At 34.3% G+C, this 25,568-nt stretch overlaps 1 protein-coding gene across 4 annotated transcripts in view; it reads right to left on the bottom strand.

Annotated features, from left to right (window-relative positions):
- The window catches only part of LOC149802209 (microphthalmia-associated transcription factor-like), a 130,625-nt gene that overhangs the window by 20,743 nt on the left and 84,314 nt on the right, over positions 1-25,568 (bottom strand). For 2 of the 4 annotated variants that reach the window (XM_089956621.1, XM_089956623.1), the window contains exons 2-3: positions 14,527-14,731; positions 5,989-6,228 (exon numbers count right to left, since the gene is read on the bottom strand). In XM_089956621.1, the coding sequence (XP_089812747.1) occupies positions 5,989-6,228; positions 14,527-14,731 (445 nt within the window). Of the gene's footprint in view, positions 1-5,988; positions 6,229-9,880; positions 10,217-14,526; positions 14,732-20,898; positions 21,096-25,568 lie in introns of those variants that run through there. The other 2 variants (XM_089956622.1, XM_089956624.1) reach the window with 2 other exon arrangements.

Consider the following 25,568-nt stretch of genomic DNA (forward strand, 5'->3'; position numbering starts at 1 on the left):
CAGGGAGTAATTAGAATGACCACTGTGAACAAGTGAATGTTGAGTAAAGGTGACAGGTTTGACTATGCAAGTTTGAGAGGAAAACAGTCAGTCATGGAAGGATATTACTAACAGTAAAGCATAAAACTAACACCAAAGCATACAAAAATGATTTTAAGTCATCAAAGACAGTTGAATATCGGTAATGTTTTCCCTGTACGAGTGGTATCTTGTTTAAATCACCTGACAACTAAGTATGTTTGGAATGTAATTTGGCACTTGTTGTGAAGAAAAATTTCAGTATAGACACATTAAACATAACTTAAATGGCTGCCTTTAACATATTAACCCCTGGAGCTTTTTGTCATTTTCGCCTGAAAATAGAGTAGGAAAGACATTTTGAAAGCTATTTCTGAATAGACTCGAAAACACCAAATCCTCGGTCATCTTTCAATAACATACTGCCTAGTTTTGTTAGAAACATTGTTTTTCATTGGCTATTTGACTCGCGCATGAGCAGAAGGGTAAAAGTTGTATTTTTTTTTTTTTTTTTGCTAAACGGAGCCATTATTTTTGTATGGAGACCACTCTTTATTCCAAATGCCCATCTTATCCTACTTTTTGCAAAGGCTCATCTGTCTGTTTGCAGTTCATACCGGTTTGCCTTAGATCTGAGACCAAAAAGTCTAAAATCCAGACACAAAATTGGATTCCAACCACAGGCGAATTTTGGATAGGAAAAAGCCGGGTCCCAAAAAAACTAGATATTCCAGATCATTTGGTATCATTGTAGAGCCACATCTGTCTACCTTACTATAATACCACCCACTTTAGTGTATCATGCATGACCATGATGCTACAGAGCTCGGCAGTAGGCTACTACCTCCTGCCCCGTTAAGTCATCGCTAGGGGTTAATGTGTTAATACCAAAAACTTCAACATTTAATGGCTGAAAGGAAGTTCCAGGAATCCAACAGACTGTGTCCTCTTTTAAGCTGCTGAAACCATCTCCAATATTCATTTATTTAAAGAATGACAATTGGCCACTAGACATAAGATCTACATTTTCACTTAGGACCAACCAGACATTATTAGATGTCTTTCAGTGAAAGTCCCCAATCGGTGAAAGCCCCCAATCAAAATCATAACATTAAGAATATTGATATGATTTTCAAGATGGCTGTCATGAAGGTCTTCATTGGTAACATAATGGACAAGAAAATCAAATGGCAGACATAATGGATCAATGACTGGATTCATTTTTATTTAGAAGCAACTAAATATCATCAGAAGTCGTTTGGTAAATCCCCATTTTGACATTGCTTTCTGTTTAGGAGTACATGAGCAGTAAGATTATCCAGACAACTGCCATGGAGGCCATTTTGGATGTTTGATCAGCAAAATTTTTAAAATAGGATGAACCTGACTTCTTTAGAAATATTTCAGTTAAAACCCCAAGTTGATATGACCAAGCATTCTTCCAGAGCGTCTATTACAAGATCTTCAAGATGGCCACTCTAGATGCCATATTGGAGGTTTGACCATTTCAACTGAGGACCTTGAGCTGAATGTGTGTGTAAAGTTTGATGCCAATCATAAAAAGCATCTGCAAACAAAGACAAAACAACACACAACTAGCCATACAATAAGACTTTTAAAACTTTTAAGTCCAACAGCAAAGAACACAAACCCTGATCTGCTGTTGCATAGTGTGCTAGCAGAACCAGGTCTATGCTGATTGTTATATTAATTACTAATGAACTGCTTAGACCTAGATCTGCTGTTGCATGATGAGATGGCAGATCTGGGTCTGTGAAGTTTGCAGCTGGACTTGCCTTGTGAGCAAGTGTCAATGGTACTTCAGAAATAAAAGTGAATTGACAGCATTTATTAAACTCTTTCAAATATTCTACAATTTTTTATATACTCATTATGGTCATAAATAGGTCACTACAAATATTTCAACCTACAAAAATGAGATGCAAGTGACCGATTCTACCTTGGTTTTACCCACAGAAATCCTCCATCGAATTTTAAAATACTTTCCAGTGTATCCCCTAGAGGTGAAAGACTGAGTGTCAAAAATCCCCTTGGTGTCAGAAATGGGGGTCCGACTGAGTAAAAAACAAACTTTGGTATCAAAACTGGAGGTCAAATTAAAACGTTGGGGGTCCCTGAAGCATAAATGAGGGTAAAGGGAAACACAGCACTTTCATTCACTTAAATTTCGAGAAGAAAAAAAAATCTACAACACCCCCTGATTAAAGTATTTAAAAAAAACTCACAGTTGAACAAGATTACATTGAAAAGCTGTGTCAAGTTCAGCATTAGGGGCAGGATGTGCTCAATCATAATTTGCAAGGACGTTTTATCTTTTAGTGCTTTTCAGTTTCCACTTGTATGAATGACATTTGCAGATGTATTCTTTCTTTAACTTCCTTTAACTACAAACATATGCCATACATGTATATATTAAATCTTTCCAAATGCAAACCTTTGAAGGGATGCTTAATCTTCGAATTAGATATGTGTTTATAGAATATGTATTCCCCCCACTGCGAACTAAAGCAAAGCTTAAGCAACACAGGTCTGTAATGATGGACCAAAAGACATATAAAATAGACTCCTTTAAATATTCGCGGCAGTGCAAAAAAAACAAACAAAACATAACCTTGTAATGATTTCATGGTGAAATTCACACATTAATGATTATATGATGCAAAGGAAATGGCAGCCAGTGCCATCCCTGAGTACAAGCCAAGGCAGCCATCTTGGGCTGGCATAGATGGGTTTAGAACTTAAAGCATCTGGATGGCAAGTCTGATACTCCCTTAAATTGAAACTTTGGATGGCAACAATACAAGTTACAACTAAATGGGTTACATCTGCAACTCATAATTCTAAATTCACACATGAAAAGTATCAGCCTGTTGCCCTCTGCCAGCATCCCAATTCTAATGAAGCAACTAGAAAATGAGGTCAACACTTTATAGTTAAAAGCATATATCATTTTTTATGATTAAAACATTCACCATTTAATTCATAGTATAAACAATTTTGGGTGGTGGGAGTACCGCTTCCTGCCTACATCAGGTTACCATATGTACATGTGTGACCAGTCCAATACATACAATCTTAACTTCTGTCAGAACCAACCGGGTCACTTCAGCTTTTGTTACTTTGAAATAGAAAAACCAAAACAATGCATGGGAAGAAAAAAAAGTGAAATGAAAATGAGGAATTCTAAATTCTGGTGTGCTGAACAGTGCTATGAACACTCCTAAAGGAAATTTATATGTTACAGTGAAAACAAAGAATACAAAACTCTACCTTTTACAGGATACAAAGTATATCTGATATCAGGAACAATGTATGGTCAATTTATTGGTATTTAAGGCTTGCATAATTTTGTGTCAAGCATGTTATGGTCTTGATATTAAAACTTGCTTAAGGGATGGAATGAAAATGTTTCTGCTTGATGCAGACAATCTGCACAGGGACAGTTTTTAACATATTTTTCAGGAATGATATCTGCAAATTTACTATGCAGAAAAATTCAGGTATGGTTAAAAAATAAATCAAAATCAAGGTACTGATCCAGTCAAATGAGAAAATAGAAAATATGGAATCTGAAAATTTGTGAGTAGAAAAATTACTTTATTGAATGAATGAATATATAGCTAAGTTTTACCAATAATTCTACATACAATATCTGCTCCCAGTATTTAATTTGGCAAAATTATTAGGGCCTGGCAGGTTACATTTTGAAAAGGCCACTGAAATTTTCAAGACAGTCACCGTATGTCCACTAATGTTTGATAGGCAAATTGAGTGATGTATAAAGACAATTATAAATACAAACAAGACGACTTTCTCCACACAGAAACAATTTAACACAATTGTGCATTCTCTTTTAAAGATTCAAGTAATTACATCCAGGTTATTTCAGTTCATTTATACTTGCATCAAGGTGTGTAAACATCCAGGACATGTGATTACACAAATCCCTGTTAAAATGTAATGATTTGCCTGGCGCCCAACAAAGCCATGTAACTTTCTTTAATAATAATGAGCTTAATCTAATCATTAAAACACACGATTCCTAGATCAGCTGCCAAAATCAAGCGCTTACTGAATTTTGTGATACAGTAATAAGACGTTTTCATTGATGATCTAGTTATGTTTTCAGTTACTAGTTATGCTTTCACTATCTAGTTATCTTTTCAGTGACTAGATATACTTTCGTTGATTATCTAGTTGTTTTCAGTGACCAGATATACTTTTACTTATTTATTACCTAGTTATGTTTTCAATAATTATCTAGTTATGTTTTCACTTATTACCTAGATATGCTTTCACTTATTATCTATATAAGCTTTCACTTATTATCTATATATGCTTTCACTTATTATCTAGATATGCTTTCACTTATTATCTATATATGGTTTCACTTATTATCTAGATATGCTTTCACTTATTATCTAGATATGCTTTCACTTATTATCTATATATGCTTTCACTTATTATCTAGATATGCTTTCATTTATTACCTAGATATGCTTTCACTTATTATCTAGATATGCTTTCACTTATTATCTAGATATGCTTTCACTATCTAGATATGCTTTCACTTATTATTTAGTCATGTTTTCAGAGACTAGATGTTTTCACTAATTATCTAGCTATGCTTTCACTTATTACCTAGATATGCTTTCACTAATTATCTAGATATGCTTTCACTTATTACCTAGATATGCTTTCACTTATTATCTAGATATGCTTTCACTTATTATCTATATATGCTTTCACTTATTATCTAGATATGCTTTCACTATCTAGATATGCTTTCACTTATTATTTAGTCATGTTTTCAGAGACTAGATGTTTTCACTAATTATCTAGCTATGCTTTCACTTATTACCTAGATATGCTTTCACTAATTATCTAGCTATGCTTTCACTTATTACCTAGATATGCTTTCACTTATTACCTATATATGCTTTCACTTATTATCTATATATGCTTTCACTTATTATCTAGATATGCTTTCACTTATTATCTAGATATGCTTTCACTATCTAGTTATGCTTTCACTTATTATCTAGATATGCTTTCACTATCTAGTTATGCTTTCACTTATTATCTAGATATGCTTTCACTATCTAGTTATGCTTTCACTATCTAGTTATGCTTTCACTTATTATCTAGATATGCTTTCACTATCTAGTTATGCTTTCACTTATTATCTAGATATGCTTTCACTATCTAGTTATGCTTTCACTATCTAGTTATGCTTTCACTTATTATCTAGATATGCTTTCACTATCCAGATATGCTTTCACTGATTATCTAGATATGCTTTCACTATCCAGATATGCTTTCACTGATTATCTAGACATGCTTTCACTATCTAGTTATGCTTTCACTGATTATCTAGATATGCTTTCACTGATTATCTAGATATGTTTTTACTTATTATTTAAATATGCTTTCACTATCTAGTTATGCTTTCACTGATTATCTAGATATGCTTTCACTGATTATCTAGATATGTTTTTACTTATTATCTAGATATGTTTTTACTTATTATCTAGATATGCTTTTACTTATTATCTAGATATGCTTTCACTGATTATCTATTTATGCTTTCATTGAGGCTTTGATGGCAGATAAGTCATTTCCATATTCAGTGCTACTATCTCTATTACTACATACAATTCACATGCAATTTATGAGCAATCATAATTTTATTAAGCCAATGTCATAACACATTGTAAGTTTTACTTTTATTCATTTCTATAAGGGGAACTATTCACATACACTTCTTTCATCTAAAATCTGGACGAAAGTGATTAAAAATTAAAAATATACTCTTATAAAAAGACCAAAGTGGGAATCCCCCCTCTGCATAAAAACCCTAGAGAAATCACTGGTAAAAGAGTGTAAGGGTTTTACAGCACTGAAAAACAACTGGATTCATAATTCAAGAATTGTATTCTGTTGGCTCACCTCTGAGACACTAGTGGCAGCACTGCTTGGTTCCAGTGAGAGTGGACTACTTTCGCAGCGATCTGGATCTGGAGCACTCCCACAGACATGGGCGATTTCATTACTCATGGATGTGTTGCGGACAGGAAGTGAATGAATCGTTGTGCCTTTTGGAACTGAGCTGCTGATAAACATTTCAATCTGCCTCTTCTGATTCTGTACAATGTGATATTTGGTGGGGTTTTCCAATTTGGTCGTGACCTGCAAATTAAAGCATGATTTAAAATTTAAAAAATTGTCATGAAATGTCTTGAGCATTAAATCTGAACACAGACTTACGAGTTGTTATTGGCAATAACTTTAATGTGAACTAAACAGAATTTCAGCCTGGTTGGATATTGTTCATTGCTAAGGCGTTTTAAATACAGCTTCAAATTTGGGGGTCTTGTGTTCAAGTTTTGTGTTCAGTTTCCTATGGGTTGGAACTGTTATTTTTCAGAGTAAATGTAGGACCTGAATGACCCCTGTAAACTGTAAGAATCTTATCAGCAATCATAATATATAACATCGGAACAAATAATGGAGAGGACATTTTTTAAGAACAATTTTTTTCAGTATATAACACAACATGCACTACCCTTTGCATTTGTGACTGCTATGTGTGTGGTACCAATTTATTAAGTTCAAGAGTTCCTTAAATCCACTCATTTCCAAACCCTCCAAAACAGATGTTTGAGTCAAGAACACATACACCAATGAACAACTATAAATTGCAGTGTAGATTCCATGGAAAGGCCAGCTTTTAAAAAGTCATCAAAATTTATACCCCAAAAAATGTATGAATCCGTTGTACCATATTTACTCAAACTGCATGCAACATACACCCTGATCTGCCATTTCATAATGCACCTGAAGATCAGGGTATAAGCCATTTGTTCTAGCGACTACTCCTAAGAAACTGCGTTGATCCAGATCAGTCGGTTCATTATGCAAGGTCAGATCTGGATATGTGCAGTTATTAACCTTTTGGCTGATAATTACTCTTAAATGTGAAAGGCACTGCAATCATTTTATTTTTGCGAACATGACGGTCATAATTGTATAAGTCATTGTTTACCAGACGAACCGCTATAAGTTCAAAGATTCTGCAATAAACCATGTGATTTGCTTTGAACGTTTATTTAAAATATAAATATAAGCAATATTTCATTCACACATTTTAAGCAAGTCATCAATGCTTTCAGACGATGAAAGGAATGAATGAGGCTCTTTAAATAAAAACTATTTTTTATTAAACTGTACAATACCCTCAGATGGATCAGTCAGTCTACAAACAAAACTTAAGATCTCCTGAGGCATAGGTGTTGCTGACCATGCTGTACGCTTGCAAACCCTGGATGGTGTATAGACGCCATGCCAAGAAACGGATTCATTTTCACATGAACTGAGGTAACTGATGAGGACAAGATAATAGGACAAGGTCCCAGACATGGAGTTGAGAAGGGCAGGTCACGTCATCATAATGTCAGAAGAGTAACATTCAAAGATCTGCTATGTTGTGCTGAAAGAAGGAGAGCGACCTCAGAGTAGTCAAAAGAAATCTCTCCACTTGGCAGAGTCTTGTCCATACTCTACATGTTCTTAATGGAGAAGAATTAGAGAGGCCCGTAATGCAGAAGCATGAGCAGCATAAATCTCATTACTGCAGCACATTCTATATATATATATTTCAAGCACGCTGAAGTGACATCTCCTGTCAAGTATGTCGCTGACAGTTCAGAGCACAAATTGCTTGATCAGCCAAGTTAGCGTTGTCATGGTCATCATCGAGCTCGAAGGACAAACAACATAACACAATACTCTAAATATTAAGAATAAAACCCTGACACTTCTTGTTTCTGCAAATCATCAATACACATGACTAAATATTACATGCACTTGTCAATTAAACTTTTTTGGGCTTTTTTGAAAGAGATTCTGAGCCTGGACTAGTACATGTAACCCAGGTCCTGTATGATGATCACAGGCTTGTTCATTTCATTTTGTCCACATGTTGGTCACAACTTATAAGCCACTGTTGAACAGGTGAACTTGCGTAATTTAGTTGAACATCCAGCTATAAATCACATCCTGCCTGCAAATGGCGTCATAATGTCACTACTATCTGCTCACTTGGGTGACAGAAATCTTTGTATGTTGATGTACATATATTAACTATGCAATAAAAATGTACGAAGGTTTCAGTTAATACTGCAACAAATGTAAAAACAATTTATGGTCTTTGCCACAGCAAGACACATACATCCTCCTACACCAGTTATTCCTTCCTCTATTACTCTACAATCACAGCATAACATGGCTGGCAATTCTGACGTCTGTACTGTAAATAATTTCCAAAACGTTAACACGTCACTGCTGGTATTGCAATCACAACCCAAAAATGTGATACCCACTAAGCTGGGTCTATCACAGAACTAGAAATTGGCAGGAATCATGCAATTGTGATTCCTGGAACAAAAGCTGGTTAAGCAATATGCAAGAAACAGGCTCAAAGTGTGAACAGGCCTTGATCAACAAGTAAATTCCAGTCAATTTATTTTGGGGAGGGTTTTTGCAAAAATGACTACATTTTTGTTAGTACTTAAATTCATGGAATGCAGGAATGGTCTGATTGTTTCCACAGAAGGATTACTGTTCCAAGGATATTTAAATTCATGGAATACAGGAATGGTCTGATTGTTTCCACAGAAGGATTACTGTTCCAAGGATATTTAAATTCATGGAATACAGGAATGGTCTGATTGTTTCCACAGAAGGATTACTGTTCCAAGGATATTTAAATTCATGGAATACAGGAATGGTCTGATTGTTTCCATAGAAGGATTACTGTTCCAAGGATATTTAAATTCATGGAATACAGGAATGGTCTGATTGTTTCCACAGAAGGGTTACTGTTCCATGGATATTTAAATTCATGCAATGCAGGATGGGTCTCATTGTTTCCAAAGAAGGGTTACTGTTGTTGGGTATTTAAATCATATCCTACTATTCCATAGATTACTATTTGCTAGGTATTTAAATAATGTCCTATTATTCCACAGATTACTGCTTGCTAGGTATTTAAATAAGGTCCTACTATTCCATATATTACTGTTTACTAGGTATTTAAATAAGGTCCTATTATTCCACTGATTACTGTTTGCTAGATATTTAAATAATGTCCAATTATTCCACTGATTACTGTTTACTAGGTATTTAAATAAGGCCCTATTATTCCATGGATTACTGCTTACTAGGTATTTAAATAAGGTCCTATTATTCCACTGATTACTGTTTACTAGGTAATTAAATAATGTCCTATTATTCCACTGATTACTGTTTACTATGTATTTAAATAATGTCCTATTATTCCACTAATTACTGTTTACTATGTATTTAAATAATGTCCTATTATTCCACTGATTACTGTTTGTTAGGTATTTAAATATGTGATTTGTAGGAACTATGCAATATATAAAAATTGCTGTCCAAAGAAAATTAGAAAATTTAAAGTAATCTTGTCAAATTAATCTTGCCCATTTATGACAATTTAATTTTAACAATTTATAACAAATTGTTCACGTCTGCTGGATTAACGACTGTGGACTAAATAGAAGTAGTTTATATTATACATAGGCAGATCTAGCCCAATTGTTATATAAACATATATATTCACAAGTCATACTGAAATAAAATTTTGTCATCTGACAGGACAGCACTCAGACACTGGTAAATCAGACATAACATTTTAATTTTCAGTGGAATATGGATTTGAGCATTATAAAGTTTTCATGATCTCCAGCAAATGTTAATAAAACAAAGTGAGATTTTGTTTTAGACTTAAAAAATGCAAAAGAAGACAACTAAAACCAACCTCGATTGTACCATTTTGACAGGAATGCTGACACAGGTTTTGTACGCTTTCTCCATTTGTAACACTGTAACATGTATCACAAGCCTTGCTCATCTGCCATGTACAGTGGCTACCTCTATCACAGTAACCAGGATCGTAAGTCCAATGGTCAAAAGACGGGTATGACCACTGGTCAAATGAGGGGTACATCCAGTCATACTGAGAAAATTCTGGATAAAAATCCTCTTGCCGTGGGTACCAAATATATCCTAGGTTATTCTGTTCTAAACTGGTTGATGAATGCATTAAAATTCCACAGTGAATCTGCCAACTCCTCCAGACAACACTTTCAAGTTCTTAATTATGTCCTTTCATATAGTATTGGGATGAAACAGGCTGCCATGGGAATATGAGTAACGTTGTTTATTGGGCAATATTCTATTTATATCTCTCAAGTACTGTCTAGCTTAAAGAGAACATGATGCAATGGGAGAATCCACTTTCAAAATCATGAAACAATACAGGATATCTCTTTAAACTGCACATCCTTCTTGACTTCCATGTGATTGCAAAATGTATAAACAGTATTCAAAATTTGAAGAGTAACCTTTTGTTAATGCTTTTAAAACATCACGAGTAATATCAAGTTTTGAATGTTGGTCTACAAATAAGATTGGAACATTCTGAATGTTAATATAAACTATTAATAGACACAATCTTCAATCCACCCATTGTAAGTGGTTTGTCTAAACCTCCAAAAAAGGAGGAGAAAGTATAAAGGATTATTACAATAAAATTATTCTAAACAATAAAAACAAAGCCCCAATACTTATTACCGGTACTAGTATAACATATTACTTATGAAATCAATCTTGTTGGATTCTTAAAATTAATTCAGTGCCTCGTGATATATTGGTACATGACTAATCCCAGTCCCACTGGGATCGTGGGTCTGAGCTACAGCTGTGGTACTACCATATATACTTGCTTCTAAGTCAACTAAAACTGCAAACAGCAAGTACCCTGATCTGCCATAGCATAATGTGCCTGCAGATCAGGGTCTATGTTGCTTGTTCTACTGATTAATCCTAACAAACTACACAGACTCCATTCTTCTGGTGCATTATGCAATGGCAGATCTGGGTCTGTGCTGTTTGCAGTTGGACTCATAAGCAAGTATATAAGGTATATTTTTTTTTAATATATAGCAGGTGTCATAAAAATGTAAACAATACACTGGCCCAGTCTGGCAAGTACCAACCAAAAAACTCGACTCAATCAGCTGTTATAGAAATATCGAAGCTGACAATGTTCATAGCTTTAATTCCATTCTGTGAAAGGTTGTCTACTGGAACTTGTTCTGTAACCCTTGTAACACTGTTGTAATTACCATTTGCAATCATTATTAAGATGAGTCCAACAGCAAACTGCAATGACCAAGATCTGCTGGCACAATATGCGGCAGCAGATCTGGGTCTTTGCAGTTTGTAAGGAGTAATCAGCAGAACAAACAGCATAAACCCTGACCTGCTGGCATATTATGCTAAGGCAGATCAGGAACTTTGTTGTTTGAAGTTTGACTCAACTTATAAGTGTGTAAACATGGAAATTACAACCGAGATTAGTCTCGTCCTCTTCCAATGATAAGCATTTCTTAGTCTTGATGACTCAGGGAAGCACTTCCATAACTTTGATCAAAAAAACACACAGAAAACAAACTTTCAGTAGAAATAATGGACTTTCAATGAACAAAGTTGGCAGTATTCTCAGCAGAACAAAAACTAACTCTGTTCAGTCCTGAATGAACACTTCAGCAATTGCCCGATGAGGAAAGAGATGGAAAAATTCACTTAACCACTTAAAATTTTCATCTGCCACTTCAAGTTGGGCAATTGAATTTTGAACCATGGGCTCTATATACAATGCACAAGCCGTAGTGAACAGAATAGACACATATCCTGTGGCATAATGGGCTGGTAAATCTGGGTCCAGAAATAAAGACAGTATATTATTAATTTTCTCATCGAATAGTTACTATTTTTTAAAGTTTAGAAATTTTATTTAGGGTTTACTTGTTTCTGAGCAAAGAAAGTAAATTTAAATATTTGTACTTTTTTATCATTCTAAAGCAATCTAGTTGACGGGCTCTATCTACAAACATCTAATCTGTTAAAAGTAAAAGTCATGTCCCCTTTATCTGAACAAAAAATCAAAAGCTCAAGTTCAGAAACAGACAAATTAGATCCTACTTAGGGAGAATCAAGGTCATGGAAATTTTACAGTTTTGTAGCAAGATGCAAGAAATAACAGAAAGTTTTATGAATCCAAGATTATTGTTTTACAAGATAAAGACTCAAAGTTTTGTGATCTAGCTTGAATCTGGTCTCAGAAGCAAAACTTTTGCATACAATTAAAAAAGGTTAAAAAAGTGTAATGTCTCAACATTGCACAAAAGATTCATACAAAAACTATTCTAGACTGATGAGAAATGTGGCCTTTTACAAAGAATGTACGTGTTATGTGTAAATGGGAATGGGGAGAGTGATAACTGCAGCTCCTGTCCTATGGCTATCTAAAATTAAAGTTTCCTACACAAATACAGTACTTTGTAGGTATAAAGCATGTAAAGATCACAAGAGTTATTTACATGGTTCCCAGAAGCAGATTAAAAAAACAGATAAATGAGTTAGTGCCTCTATTATCTCACAGTGGAGACTTTATGGTTGATAGGGCAGTTCATTTGTCCCATGTATACAAAACAGTATTTTCTTTGTGCTGTCTGAAAATAGCCACTTCAAAATGTTCTTCTCATACAATTAATTCACACAGAGCTTATTGACATAACTGTACATGTGTACATAACTGACTAACAATATAATGCATAACAAATGGATTGGGACAATTAAGCTGCTAGCCTGGGGCCAGTGTCCATTTGGCCGCACCAGCTAATACTGAAAGCACAAAGTCCACCAGGTGATTTAATACCTCAGCTGTACATCACTTTCTTCTTTCAGAAATTTCAATGAGATAACCAAATCAAAACAGTCTGATGTTTTTATTCAAATTGATATCCCTGCCATGCAGAAATGAAAAGAAATCTCCAGTCAAGCATCATTTTGTTTACTTTGCTTCAGTCTGCATTTAAGAAAAATTCCTTCAATCTGCTTAATAAAGCCATTATTGTGTTGATGTGCTAATAAATGACAGCACATACATGTTCGGTTATCAAATTTTTCCATGTTTATTTGCAATAAAATAAATTCATAAATTTTAATGGCATTGAGTTTTGTTGTGGAACAAAGGTAAATTTTGGTGGTACTTCAGTATTGCACCTTACCTGCAGGTCTCGCACATGTTGATATGACCTTCCGTTAAGGATCAGCAGTGAGTAGGTTTTCAAAATTTTCATGCAGGACCAACATCAAAAAATCTTTTAAATAAAACTTCACATTGATACAACCATCAGTACAGGAGTAGCGATAACAAGAAAGATGACACTGTTGTTATAACTGGATGTCAGATTCATTGTTAACCAATCAGATATCATAAGAAGTCCTTTATTGGAAACCCAATGTAGATATCAACATCTGTTGAGGAGGAGTAGCAATACAAAACGATTTTCAAGTTGGCCACTGTGGTGGTCAAACTGGATAACATATGAGCTTCATCATCTAGGTCCAAGCAGACATCCTGAAAGTCTTTTAGAGAAAAACCTCAAATAGATACAACATTCTGAAGGAGTGACCATAACAAAAATTAAAGATCAATGTTAGCACCATTTTTTTTTCAGGACTAAAATGTCCTGTAGTTTTAAACCCTATGTCAATATCACCATCCAGAGTAGTTATAATATTTTCAAGATGGCCACCTTGGTGACCATATTGGCTATATACGAAGCATTATTTTAATTTAGGACTAACTAGAAAACGTGAGCAGTCTTTTCAGTGAAAACCCTATCTCAATACAACAGTCAGTTTGAGAGAAGAAGCTTTAACAAGATTTTAAAGGTTGCCCTGTTATCTTTTGGGACCAACAAGGCAAAATAGAAAGTGAAAAAACACGCTAATAAGATCATTTGTTCGGGTGGAGTAGTAAGATGGTATTCAAGAATGGTACTGTGATTTAGGAAGAGTAGCAATATCAAATCCTAATAGACACCAGATGATGTAACCTTAACGACCATTACAGCCAAGAAATTCACAGCATCAATCTAGCACCATATTTTATTCTGACCACGTCTGAAATCAGCATTCAGCAAGAGAATTCCTAAATGTTAATTTGCTCTGTTAATCAAGAAATCTGCATTCCGGATCCAGAAATCAAATTCGGGGACCAAAGTGTAAAATTGTATGTAACAATCACAGTTTATTGATGGCTGTACAAATACAGTTGATTGATTTAAGTTGTGGAAAGTATAGGGCTTCATTAATTTATATTAACCATTATTGAATATACAGTACATTTTTACAGCCAGCATATTCATGTACATGTATATGGTATGATGACATTGTAAAATAAAAATGTACATGATTAATTTTTCTGGAAAACATGTTAATCTGGTCATATTCACTGGGAACAAAGGTGTCTGGATTAACAAGGCTCCTCTGTACATGTAATTTCACAATATATTCTTTTTTTAAAAACAAACTTGATGAATGCAAGTTTACCTGTAGCACCTGATGTGGGAGCTCGCATGATGTAGGTGGTGTACTGGATAAAGGCACATTGATTCCCTGAGACTGTTGGTATACTTTTTGAATATGGCAGGCCTCCTGTTGACGTTTGTCTTCATTCTGAGCATGTTGTCGCATCAACTGCTGCTTTAAATTTGTACGTGTGCTCACATTTACATGTTTGATATCTGTTTGGGGACTGAAAAATAAAAGGAAAACAAATCAATATTTAAGGCAGAACATCAAATATAATGAAGGACACTAAAGATTTACTTTAACTGCACTTACCAATAAACTGAACTATTTAATCATAGTGTGTGTGCACACATGCATGTGTGTCTAAATATTGTTATATATATATATATATTCTGTGTGCTTTACTTTTGTCCATGATTGAGGGTAGAGTAGCTATGACTACTTGACCTTTTATTGTTTTTTTTTAAAGTTCTAGCCTTATTTACAAACCTAGAATGTTCTGGAAGTGAGCTTGCAACCTACATACTGTTAATTTTATTATGTCTGAGGTTTTTATATAAGCTTATGGTACATATACATAGTTCCCATGCTTTTCTAAATTAAATTTCCTGGATTTTTTCCAGGATGAAATTAATTTTTTCAAGGTTAATATATACCCATTACTGAATGGAATTAAAGAACATTTTGGATTATAAAACATGCATTTTCTGTAACTGAAGATGTGTCTCTTTCAAGACTCTCCAAAACATTTATGTCAGAAAAGATAATCATGTACCAAACCACAAAATGAGTCACATGAAACAAATCTGACTATATTCCTATAAATTGGCATTTAAAGCCATTTCAATGTACAGAATACAAATTCTAACTTTACTTTGCTGACCTGCGTTATGTTGCTACATAACAAGAACAAATTATTGTTTCCTTTCAAACTTTTATTTCCAAAGAATTCTAGAGCAATATATGTGCATGTTATACAAAGTAAACATTTCCTATCACAGTATGAAACAAAAAAGCAATAAATGCAAAGTATTAGAATCTTAACTTGTAACGAAAAATGTTTAACCCTGAATTTATGTGCTAATAAAATCTCAAACAACATTTTTCACCCAACCTAAACTCGTAAAGATGATTTGGTTAAAAATTCCATCATTTAAAGACATTTACAAAAGGGTTATTTAAATTTTGACAAAAGACCTTCAAAATTATATACTGTTGTATAAACAAAGACTGAATTTTCTGTAAAATCAACATGTCTTCTTGAAGTTCAATAAACCAGTCCCAAAACCTGTATTGATACATGGGCTCTTATCGTTTCTTAATATATAATAAAAGGGACGACAATTTCCCATTTCACCTGCGTTCTATTTAAGATCTGAAATCAATGCTTTAAGCTACATGTCACTGTAATAGATTCACACCAAAGTGCAGCTCAAAGACTCAAAATTTTTCTAATCCAGGTTTCCTCAGAATATTCCAACCCCATTTTTCACATTTGAACATTTTATAGCTGAGAGACTAGACGAAACTCAGCATAGATGAAACCTGACCCGGTACTCGCCATTTGCGTTAATAGTCACATGACTTTACAACTCTCAAACAATGACATCGGAAGTTCAATAGTCACGTGATATCAACAACTCTTTTTTAATGTCGTTGTACAAAATTTCAATTATATTAAATGAAAGTCTGATATATTTTGTAAAAACCAGAAAGAATACATAATTCTCAATATATTTATTTCGAGAACAACTACAAGAAACTTGGCCAGTCTGATTCATCAAGCAGAGTAGTCTGGTTCCCTGCTTCGTATGTTCCCTGCGCGAGACAGCACATGTCAACATGGTAGTCACGTTACACAACAAAACTCCGGAAGCTGGTCTCAGAATAAATATAGAGAATTTTGTGCTCTTTCGTTTTTGTATTTTTATTATAACCAGTATACGACTTTGATTTAATTTTTTTCTACAACATGAAAATGACGGTTGTGAGATTCTGTGTGCTCATTTGACTAGCAATCGAAATCGCTAGTACCAGCTCAAATTTCATCAATGCATTAGTTTTATTGTCTTTCAGCAGATTAAAGGCATAACGATTTTAATACTTGCAATTTCTCAGAAAATTAATAATTTTCATATCGATTTCATGCAGTTTTAACTCAATTTAACAACGTTTAAGTTTTCTAGTTTATCCGTAAAGCGGCTATGCTTTAATGTTACCATGTAGGCCTCTTTAGATGCTAGACTGGTTTTCATATATGGATATTGAACTGTCTGTGAAACAAAAAGTCTACCAGATGAATCTAATCAACTGAGCGTTTGGATTGTCTCAACAAATTTATGGCAAGCACCCAAATGATCCATACTGTAACCTCCTAATATTCTGGTTAGAACTTGATAAATTTAACTCATGACCAGTTCAGTTACAACTGAGTTATGTAATTGTTTCGGGTGTCAAGTTGTGGAGGAAAATTCCCGGGGTTTTCCCGACTTTCGTCAATATTTGCAAAATTCAAGGACTTTTCACAGTCGGGAAAAAATTATTATTTCTCCTGACTTTTTCTCTGATTTCCCGGTAGCGTGGGAAACCTCTACATATAATTATTCCTGTTTTGTCCACAAATTCTAATAATGAGGTGAGATTTCTCACATCAATGCAGACCATATCAATCATGATCGTTCATTTCCATTCACTCTGCATTAGGAAATATGTGTTGGAAAAAGAAAGATGGGTCATAACTGTTACAAATACAAATACACCCCACCCACCAGATAAAGTCTTTCACTGAAAATCCCATGCTGATATGACTGTTGATTCCTGAAAAGTAATTATAAGATTTTCAATATGGTCAATGTGATGACGATATTGGATACTGCATGTCTGAGCAGCACCATTTTTATGTTGGACCAGCGAGATCTCAAAGGTAGTCTTTCAGTAAAAAAAAAAGATCTTGTGTTGACACGACCATCCATTCAGGAGTAGTTTCACAATATTTTTTAGATGACCACTGTGGCAGCCATGATGAATTTACAAGCAGCAGAATTTTAATTAACTAGACATCATAAGAAGGACCAATTAACTAGACATCGTAAGAAGGACCAATTAACTAGACATCATAAAAAGGACCACTGAACTAGACATCATAAAAAGGACCACTGAACTAGACATCATGAGAAGGACCACTGAACTAGACATCATGAGAAGGACCACTGAACTAGGCATCATGAGAAGGACCACTGAACTAGGCATCATGAGAAGGACCACTGAACTAGACATCATGAGAAGGACCACTGAACAAGACATCATGAGAAGGACCACTGAACCAGACATCATGAGAAGGACCAATGAACTAGACATCATGAGAAGGACCAATTAACTAGACATCATGAGAAGGACCAATTAACTAGACATCATAAGACATCTTATATCACTGATAATAATTAATAATAATTAAACAGTATCTATTCTGGCATTTTCCCAGTTGAACTGAAACAAGGCACAGTAACCCAAATAAATAAATAAAAAAGGCCCTATGTTGGACACAGGAAACTGCAGGCCTACTTCTGTTCCACTTACATTATCAAATATCTTTGAGAAACTGCCAGCTACGCAAGCGTATGATTATTTCAAAAACATTCTCATTCTTTCATTTGAAGCAAGTAATAGTTCATGCAAAAGTCTTTCATGCTGAACAGCTTTAACAAAACTCAGATTGTTTGCTGGCTGCAAGAAATCAATAATGAGAACCTAATATGCCTGTCTTGTCTAGACTAGGCTGGTTTTAAATTTAGTCAATCTGGTTACCCAAGTTACAATGCTATACATTTGATACAAATACCTTAAACTGGTTCTCATTCTATATCTGTATCAGGAGGTTAAACTAATTGTGGTTGGAATGCCTATCCATTCCAGTTATTTACTACTAGATACAATAAAGGGAAACTACCCCAAGAGTCAGTCTGAAAGAATAAACAAGATCAAAAGTACCTTGCCTACCAGTAGTTCTAGATGCTCTTTTTGACACATTTAGTTTTCTTTCCATGAAATGAAATGACTTCAAATAGACCAAGAATAAACTTTCAAATGGCAATACTTGCAAGCAAACATATAAACTGTAATATGCCTTAATGTGCGTTAACTATTTCATGAAAATCATGGCCTTAATCATACAGTTGACCTCACATGCCCACGTGAAATTTCCAAAACCCAATACGATTTTCATTTAGTTTTAGCTCTTATGGAACAATGGTTTTTACTTGTATGTAAACAAATGAACCTACAACAGTACGACAGACAGCACATTTTTTGCCAACCAAGTGTTTTAACTCATTCAGCCCCAGAGGTTTTTGTCGTTTTTGCCAGAAATGTGCGTAGGAAAGACATTTGGGGGGCTATTTCTGAATACATCGTAATACATTGGCTTTCAACAGATTTTCCATATGACTAAAGCCTAGTTGTATTAGAAACATCCTTTTTCATTGGTTATTTTGCTTGCACATGAGCAGAAGGGTAAAAGTTGGAGTTCTTTTTTTTTTTGTTTGCTTAATGGACCCATCATTTTCGTATGTAGACCACAATTTATTCCAAATGCCCACCTTATCCTAGTTTTTGCAAAGAATCACCTCTCTGTTTGCAGTTAAGACCGATATGCCTTAAATCTGAGGCCAAAAGGTCTAAAATCCAGACACAAAATCGCATTCCGACCTCGAGCGAATTTTGGGTGCAAAAAAAAAAAGGGTCCAAAAAGTGAGGTTTTTCCCTCTGTATTTTGTAGTGCAACTAGAACTTCCAGATTATTTGTTATCATTTTAAAGCTATATCTGTCTGCTTTTATTTAATACCATCCACGCTGGTGTATCTTAAATGACCTTGATGCCGCAGAGCTTGGAAGTAGGGTACAGCCTCATCAGGCCTACAGACGGGATCGGGGCCGAATCGGTTAATAGTCATTTATAAACTTAACTGAAATTAGTGTGTAGAAATCACTTTTCTGAACTGAGCGAGTGACCTTGACCATTCACCTACAAAATCAATTGACTTCTTCCTGGCAAAAATTGTAAGCCATCAACAAAGTTTGATCTCAGGCTGTGAGCAGTGGGAAAACTGTAACCAACCCGCTGGTCCAATGCCACCTAATATCATGACTGGCATAAAAATGAACAACCAGTCCATCTTTTTCAGCTGGAATTTTAGGTACATCGAATAAATTGTACAAAATGTACATTTTATTCCTTTTTAAAGAAATAACCATGTGAAAAACTAATAATAGCCTTTTTTTTCTGATCACCAGGGCATTCACAGAGGCAATTCCTGTGGAAAAACTCTTCTGCACCTATATGTATGATGACGACACATGCCAATTCCCAATATCAACATGCGGAGCTATTTGAAAATGCCTCAAAGTATCCACAAGCTTTTAAGAATAAAAGAAAACAACTCTGGGGGTAAAAATGTTATTCAACATAAATACAACATTAACAATTGAATTAAAAAAAATAGCTGGATTACAGAATTCCTTTGGATTAACGATGATCCCCTTAACAACAAGATCTACTTACTACAAACCATATCAATAAAAAAACAAAGTAAACAAATAAACTTTTACCAACACTATCCTGATGGCACAGCTAGAGCTGTGCTAATAGTATTTACTGTGTTAATTAGATCAAATATTAATAGCAATTAATAGAGTGGATAGTGTACATGTATGTTAAGGTAAATATTCTATTTCTTAATACAGTACATGCATAATTCAATACCAAAACTACCTAGCTATTTCAGCAGTTTGCCAGTTTATTCAAGTTTCTGTCTGGACAAGTTTCATTGTACTGTATTTATTCAGTTCTTATCTATGGCTCCGTACCCCTGGGGCCAGGACATCTGAATTTAAATTTATACAGTCAAGTTGTCTGACACTTAGGTCCAGTGTTTTATTAATGTCACACCAAACACATAATAAATTGTGCTTCAAAATAAAAAATAGGCCAATTTGGTTACAATGGGAAATGTATTTTCCTGACCCCCCTGTTTCATTTCTCATTTCTGCATATATCTTCCTTTACAGAGTTCAATATAGCTGCTTTGATTTAACTGAAACTGAAACCACCAGACTGTTTTGAGAGACGTAGCTAGGTACAAATGTCAAAAACATAGTTCTCAGGCTAAAGTAATTATCAGCTATATGCACAGGATCTGGAAAATGGCTATGATTGATACAACTGTAGAAGACAAAATAATGCACCTCGATGTAGTGAAAGAGTGTCTGAGATGTGGTTGTACCACTTAATCCATCCATGCACAAAAGTTAACATGCTTTTGATGACAAACATCGCTAATTTCATTTTAAAATGGGACAGTCTGTAGCACTCCACGTGAATAAGACTGTCTTACCTTTTTGATGCTGTATCCTTTAGCCAAACCTTTGTGACATACATCTCTGAGCCACGTGGATTTCTGAACTTGACCAAAACCATCCTTAACCAACAGGCTGATGTACAGTGTACATGAACATATACAGTGTCTACAGTACACTCCTCCCACTCTCTAATCAAGTGCTCTTTGTGACCAGACATTTTATCATCTCAACTTGCACTTTGATCAATAACAACAAGGCCTGAGAAGCTGAGTAATTATTGGTTCAATCCAATTTTCAAGGCCTATAACGTGATATACTACCCCACAGAGTGCCTAAAAGTTGAGGTACATGTACACACATCATCTACATACGCAAGAACAGAACATATATAATTTCCATGTGCATCAACGCATAATTAGATGTTTGATAATGATAATTTTGTAATCAGTTTAAAAATGAGTATGAAACAAACTACATATTTAAAATTACACAAACAGTTTTGTTTCTCACAGCAATGTTTAAAAATTATGAGCTGTATATTTAATCAATTCAGTCACTTGTCACATTAAATGAGATACTATACTGAAAAGAACAGTTAAAAATCAAAGTGTTCCCCATATACAGTTAGGCTGAATGGATCAATTGCTAAATAACATAGCCAATAATGACAGGTGTAAAACTAATTATCAGTAAATTTATTAATTTATTCAAAGCTACAAAGTAATTGGATGCAATTACTGTCCTAGTATCATTAGCTGAAAGAGAATGGAAGAACTGATTGTAAATGTTAAAAACCTATGATCTGCAAACCAATTTCTTTTTCCTCTTTTAGTATTTTTTTTTAATGAAAGGGGCTTGCAGTGATAGTGTTGTCATTGGTTACTTGTACATCCAAGATTTCTTGATCCAAAATACTCTGCACAGTACCCATTAAAATTTTTATTAAAAAACCCACTTTGATAATATACACACAATAATGCCTCATGATATTGAAAGATGATTCTACATGTGGGCCAAGAAAATTCCGCAAAGACATGACTATCTTTGATAGACATAGGTGTTTGGCAACAATTCCCACCAGTGATCTGTATGTTGTCCCTCCTTAAATTCATTCTGGAAGTTAATCAGTTTTGAGTTATATAACTTCGATGGTTCAATTCCTTGTCCTATTTTGCATGTCAGCCGCTACTGTAAAGCTCTTTATGGCACAAAAGCAAAATGCTAGTCCTGGCTTCAGTTTTCATACAGACTGACCAATTATGTTCCCATCGACTTTGCATTCAAGCTATTTTCATTGCCGCACATTTTTCAAATGGTTATTCAATCTCGTATCCCACTCGAAAATTTGAATCGCCATGTTAGCAAGCATGCTCATTCCCATCAGTTTCTGTTATGCAATGGTTTATTGGGCAAGTACAAAATTTTGACCAATCAGAAAGCTCTTTACAGCAATCATCTTTTAAATAATAAACAGAACAGATACTTATTAGAAAGCTCATTGCGGAATGGGACTGGATAGAGCATCATTTAAACAAAAAAGTTTTGGAGACGATATTAAAAAAAAAGAGTCTGTATCAAGGAAAATCAGATTCAGGTCAGGAGAAAAGCAAAATTCTGACTTAAAACGGAAAACAAGAAATCTTCTTTGAGGGCAGTTAAATCCAGTTCAGTTAAACAAAAATACTACTACAACAACAACAAAATTTTAAAAAGAAATATAACAAGGAAAGATGTGGAAAGAAGTTACTGTGCCCAAAATAAACAATAAAATTTCAAATATCAGAAACAGGAAATATAAATGCTACTGAAAATCATTCAAACTGTACAAGAAACAAAAAATAAATTTTATTATATCTTTTTGATATTTTTTATTGAAATGTCAGTGATATTACAATCACAAAATATCACTATATTTTCAAAATTTTTGACAAACTCTGTAAAATTTCAATCACAAATTCCCACTGATATTTTCAGAAATGCTGGCAGAGTCAGTGTAATTTCAATTACAAACTTTCACTGATATTTTCAGAAACTCTGGTAAAATCTACTAAAACACCATAATTTTAGTGAAAAAGGACATTTGAGTAACTGTAAAAAAATGTTCACTGTGATTTTGCCGAAATTTCAGGCACATTTTCACTAGGGTATGATTTTTGTACAGCATATTTTAATAGGACGCCAAAAATATTATTTTTCAGAGTAAACATCAGATCAAGCCCAAAATCCACCTTGCACCAAATTTTGTCCAAAGATTCATCTATGCTTGTACTACCAGATATTAATTTTCTGATCATGTTTACATTTTCTCTCATTTTTTGGTCATGTCTTTGTCTGATTTTAAACATCTGTGGAAATAAATTAAAGAAAACTGACATGCATGTGTTTCTTCAAATTAATGAGTATATTCATCCTTCCACATCAGTTACACTGACATATACATGTACTCTAACTCCCACCGATATTTCTATTTGAATCGGATAATTTAGGTTATTACTTCTTCAGAGTATTTTCCATGATGCTGTAACACTTGAGCCTGCTTTCCATATGGAAACAAGTGCTTACGGATTAAAGTTGCAACTTTATTCCACATGGAAAATTCACTTGCTGTGAAGTACATGTACTTGTGAAATTGATATGGAATAAATTGTCTGATTCAATAAGTTTTTCAGTCCATATCTCTTCCATATGGATTCCTGAAGTATTCCATACGGAATCCATGAGAAATTTCTGGACGGGTGCATAACTTTAAACAGTTTGTGTAGTGACCACTAAAATTCAAACACCGACTGAACCCAGTTGAACAGGTTAAATATTAGACAAATTATTATCGAAGTTTCACCCTCGCCGATTTCCTATTCGTACATACCCCCATACGCAAGCATATGCATTTGGGTTACCCCCTCCCTCCTCCATGCATATGTACTAAATGGAAGGCCCCTTACCCCACAATATGTAGTTTGAAAAAAAATATGCTGGCACTGATTTTTACAGAATGATCGATTATACAAGTTCAAAAATAAAATTACAATGTAAAATGAAGGAAAAAAACAACAATACCCCCCACGTCAATGTAAATCCCAGGCCCCACCACAATACCCCAACTTCAAGAAAAATCCCAGGCCCCACCACAAGCCCAAAAATCTAAAAATGGTCAGCACCCAAGATCTGACAGCAAAATTGTGAATCTCCATTGACCCACATTTCCAAATCTATACTCTCCAGAGCTGGCTAAAAGAGATAAACATGTTTAGATAATGTTTGGTGCTGATAGAGAAGAGACATTACTGATTAATCTCCTTGCCTTAGCAGATACCTACCTGTTACCACAATTATAATCAATCAAGGTGCGCTTAGTTGTAATATCACCTAACTGATAATAGTATACATGTACATGTACTAACAGCCAACCCTTACGTACACCCACTTTTCTGTCAATCAAAAAGGGACCCTGCTGATAATACCCAACATTTATAACAATTAACACAAGGTGACTAATTTGTGTGGTTTTGCCATATGTGCCAGAAGATCTGGGTCTGTGCATTTTGTTAGGATTAATCAGTAATACAAAACAACAGAGACCCTGATCTGCTGGCGCATTATGCTAAGGCAGGTCAGGATCTTTATTGTTTGCAGCTTCACTTGACTTATAATCAAGTACATAATGGTATACTGTGACATCTTTAATGGTTCACTATGTGCCCAGTTACAAATAAGTGTAACAAAAATAAGTGTTCTTGTATCTGTCAAGTATATGCTCATTTTAAAATTGATTAATCAGTCCTGTTATTGTGAGACTTGATGAGATTACAGTGCATTAGTAGAACCAGTCACCAAACAGCTTGAAAACTTGTTCTTTCATTTATGATGGAAACCACTATAAAAAAATATTGGGCTTCATTTATGATGGAAACCACTATAAAACATATTGGGCTTAAATTAGCATAATATTGAAGAAGACCTTTCAATATCAATGCTTAAGAAGTACAAATATGCACACAAAAAATAACTTTACACGATGCTACAACAAATGCCCGCAAGACAAAACTTAAACTTCATTAAGGTTATTGTTCACGGTTGGTGCTCAGTCTAGGTAATCTGATTCTAGTTGTAACCTTGACTAGCAATACATGTATTTTTGACAATGATTTTTGTATTTTACCATCCTGTTTTACTTAATGTCATAAAGTCATACATTAAACTGTATACCGGTACCTTTTATCTGAGATAATTTTACCATGGACAATACAATAACAAAAATTTTGCCATTTTCAAGTGTCCAAGGAAAATCATGTTTTTACTCTGAAGTTCCCCTCTATTGTTAACAACTGTATCCAAAGTCCAAGAATATAACAACCATTATTTTCTGTGGGCATAAATTAATGAAAGCAAAAGTTTCACATAACCAATGTGCAAATTTTAAAATAACTGATAGATGAAGCTAAATACCATATCATGGAAAATTGGTTTTTAATTAATTTTTATTGTATTTATATTTGTAACAATGTCCATGTGACATGTAAATAATGACTTTTAAAAAGTATATTGATGAACGATGATCAAAATAAACTGAAAAATTGCCATTTAAAAGCATATATCAACTTTAAAAATAAAAAAATGACACTCATTACTGACATAATCGATGCTGAACGCATACATGACCTGTATGACTTTTACTATAAATGCTGAAAAGAAAATCAATAGCCTC

This window comes from Sinohyriopsis cumingii, chromosome 4, assembly GCF_028554795.1.
Source record: "Sinohyriopsis cumingii isolate HCF-2022 chromosome 4, ASM2855479v2, whole genome shotgun sequence".
In the NCBI taxonomy this organism is placed as follows: Eukaryota; Metazoa; Mollusca; class Bivalvia; order Unionida; family Unionidae; genus Sinohyriopsis; species Sinohyriopsis cumingii.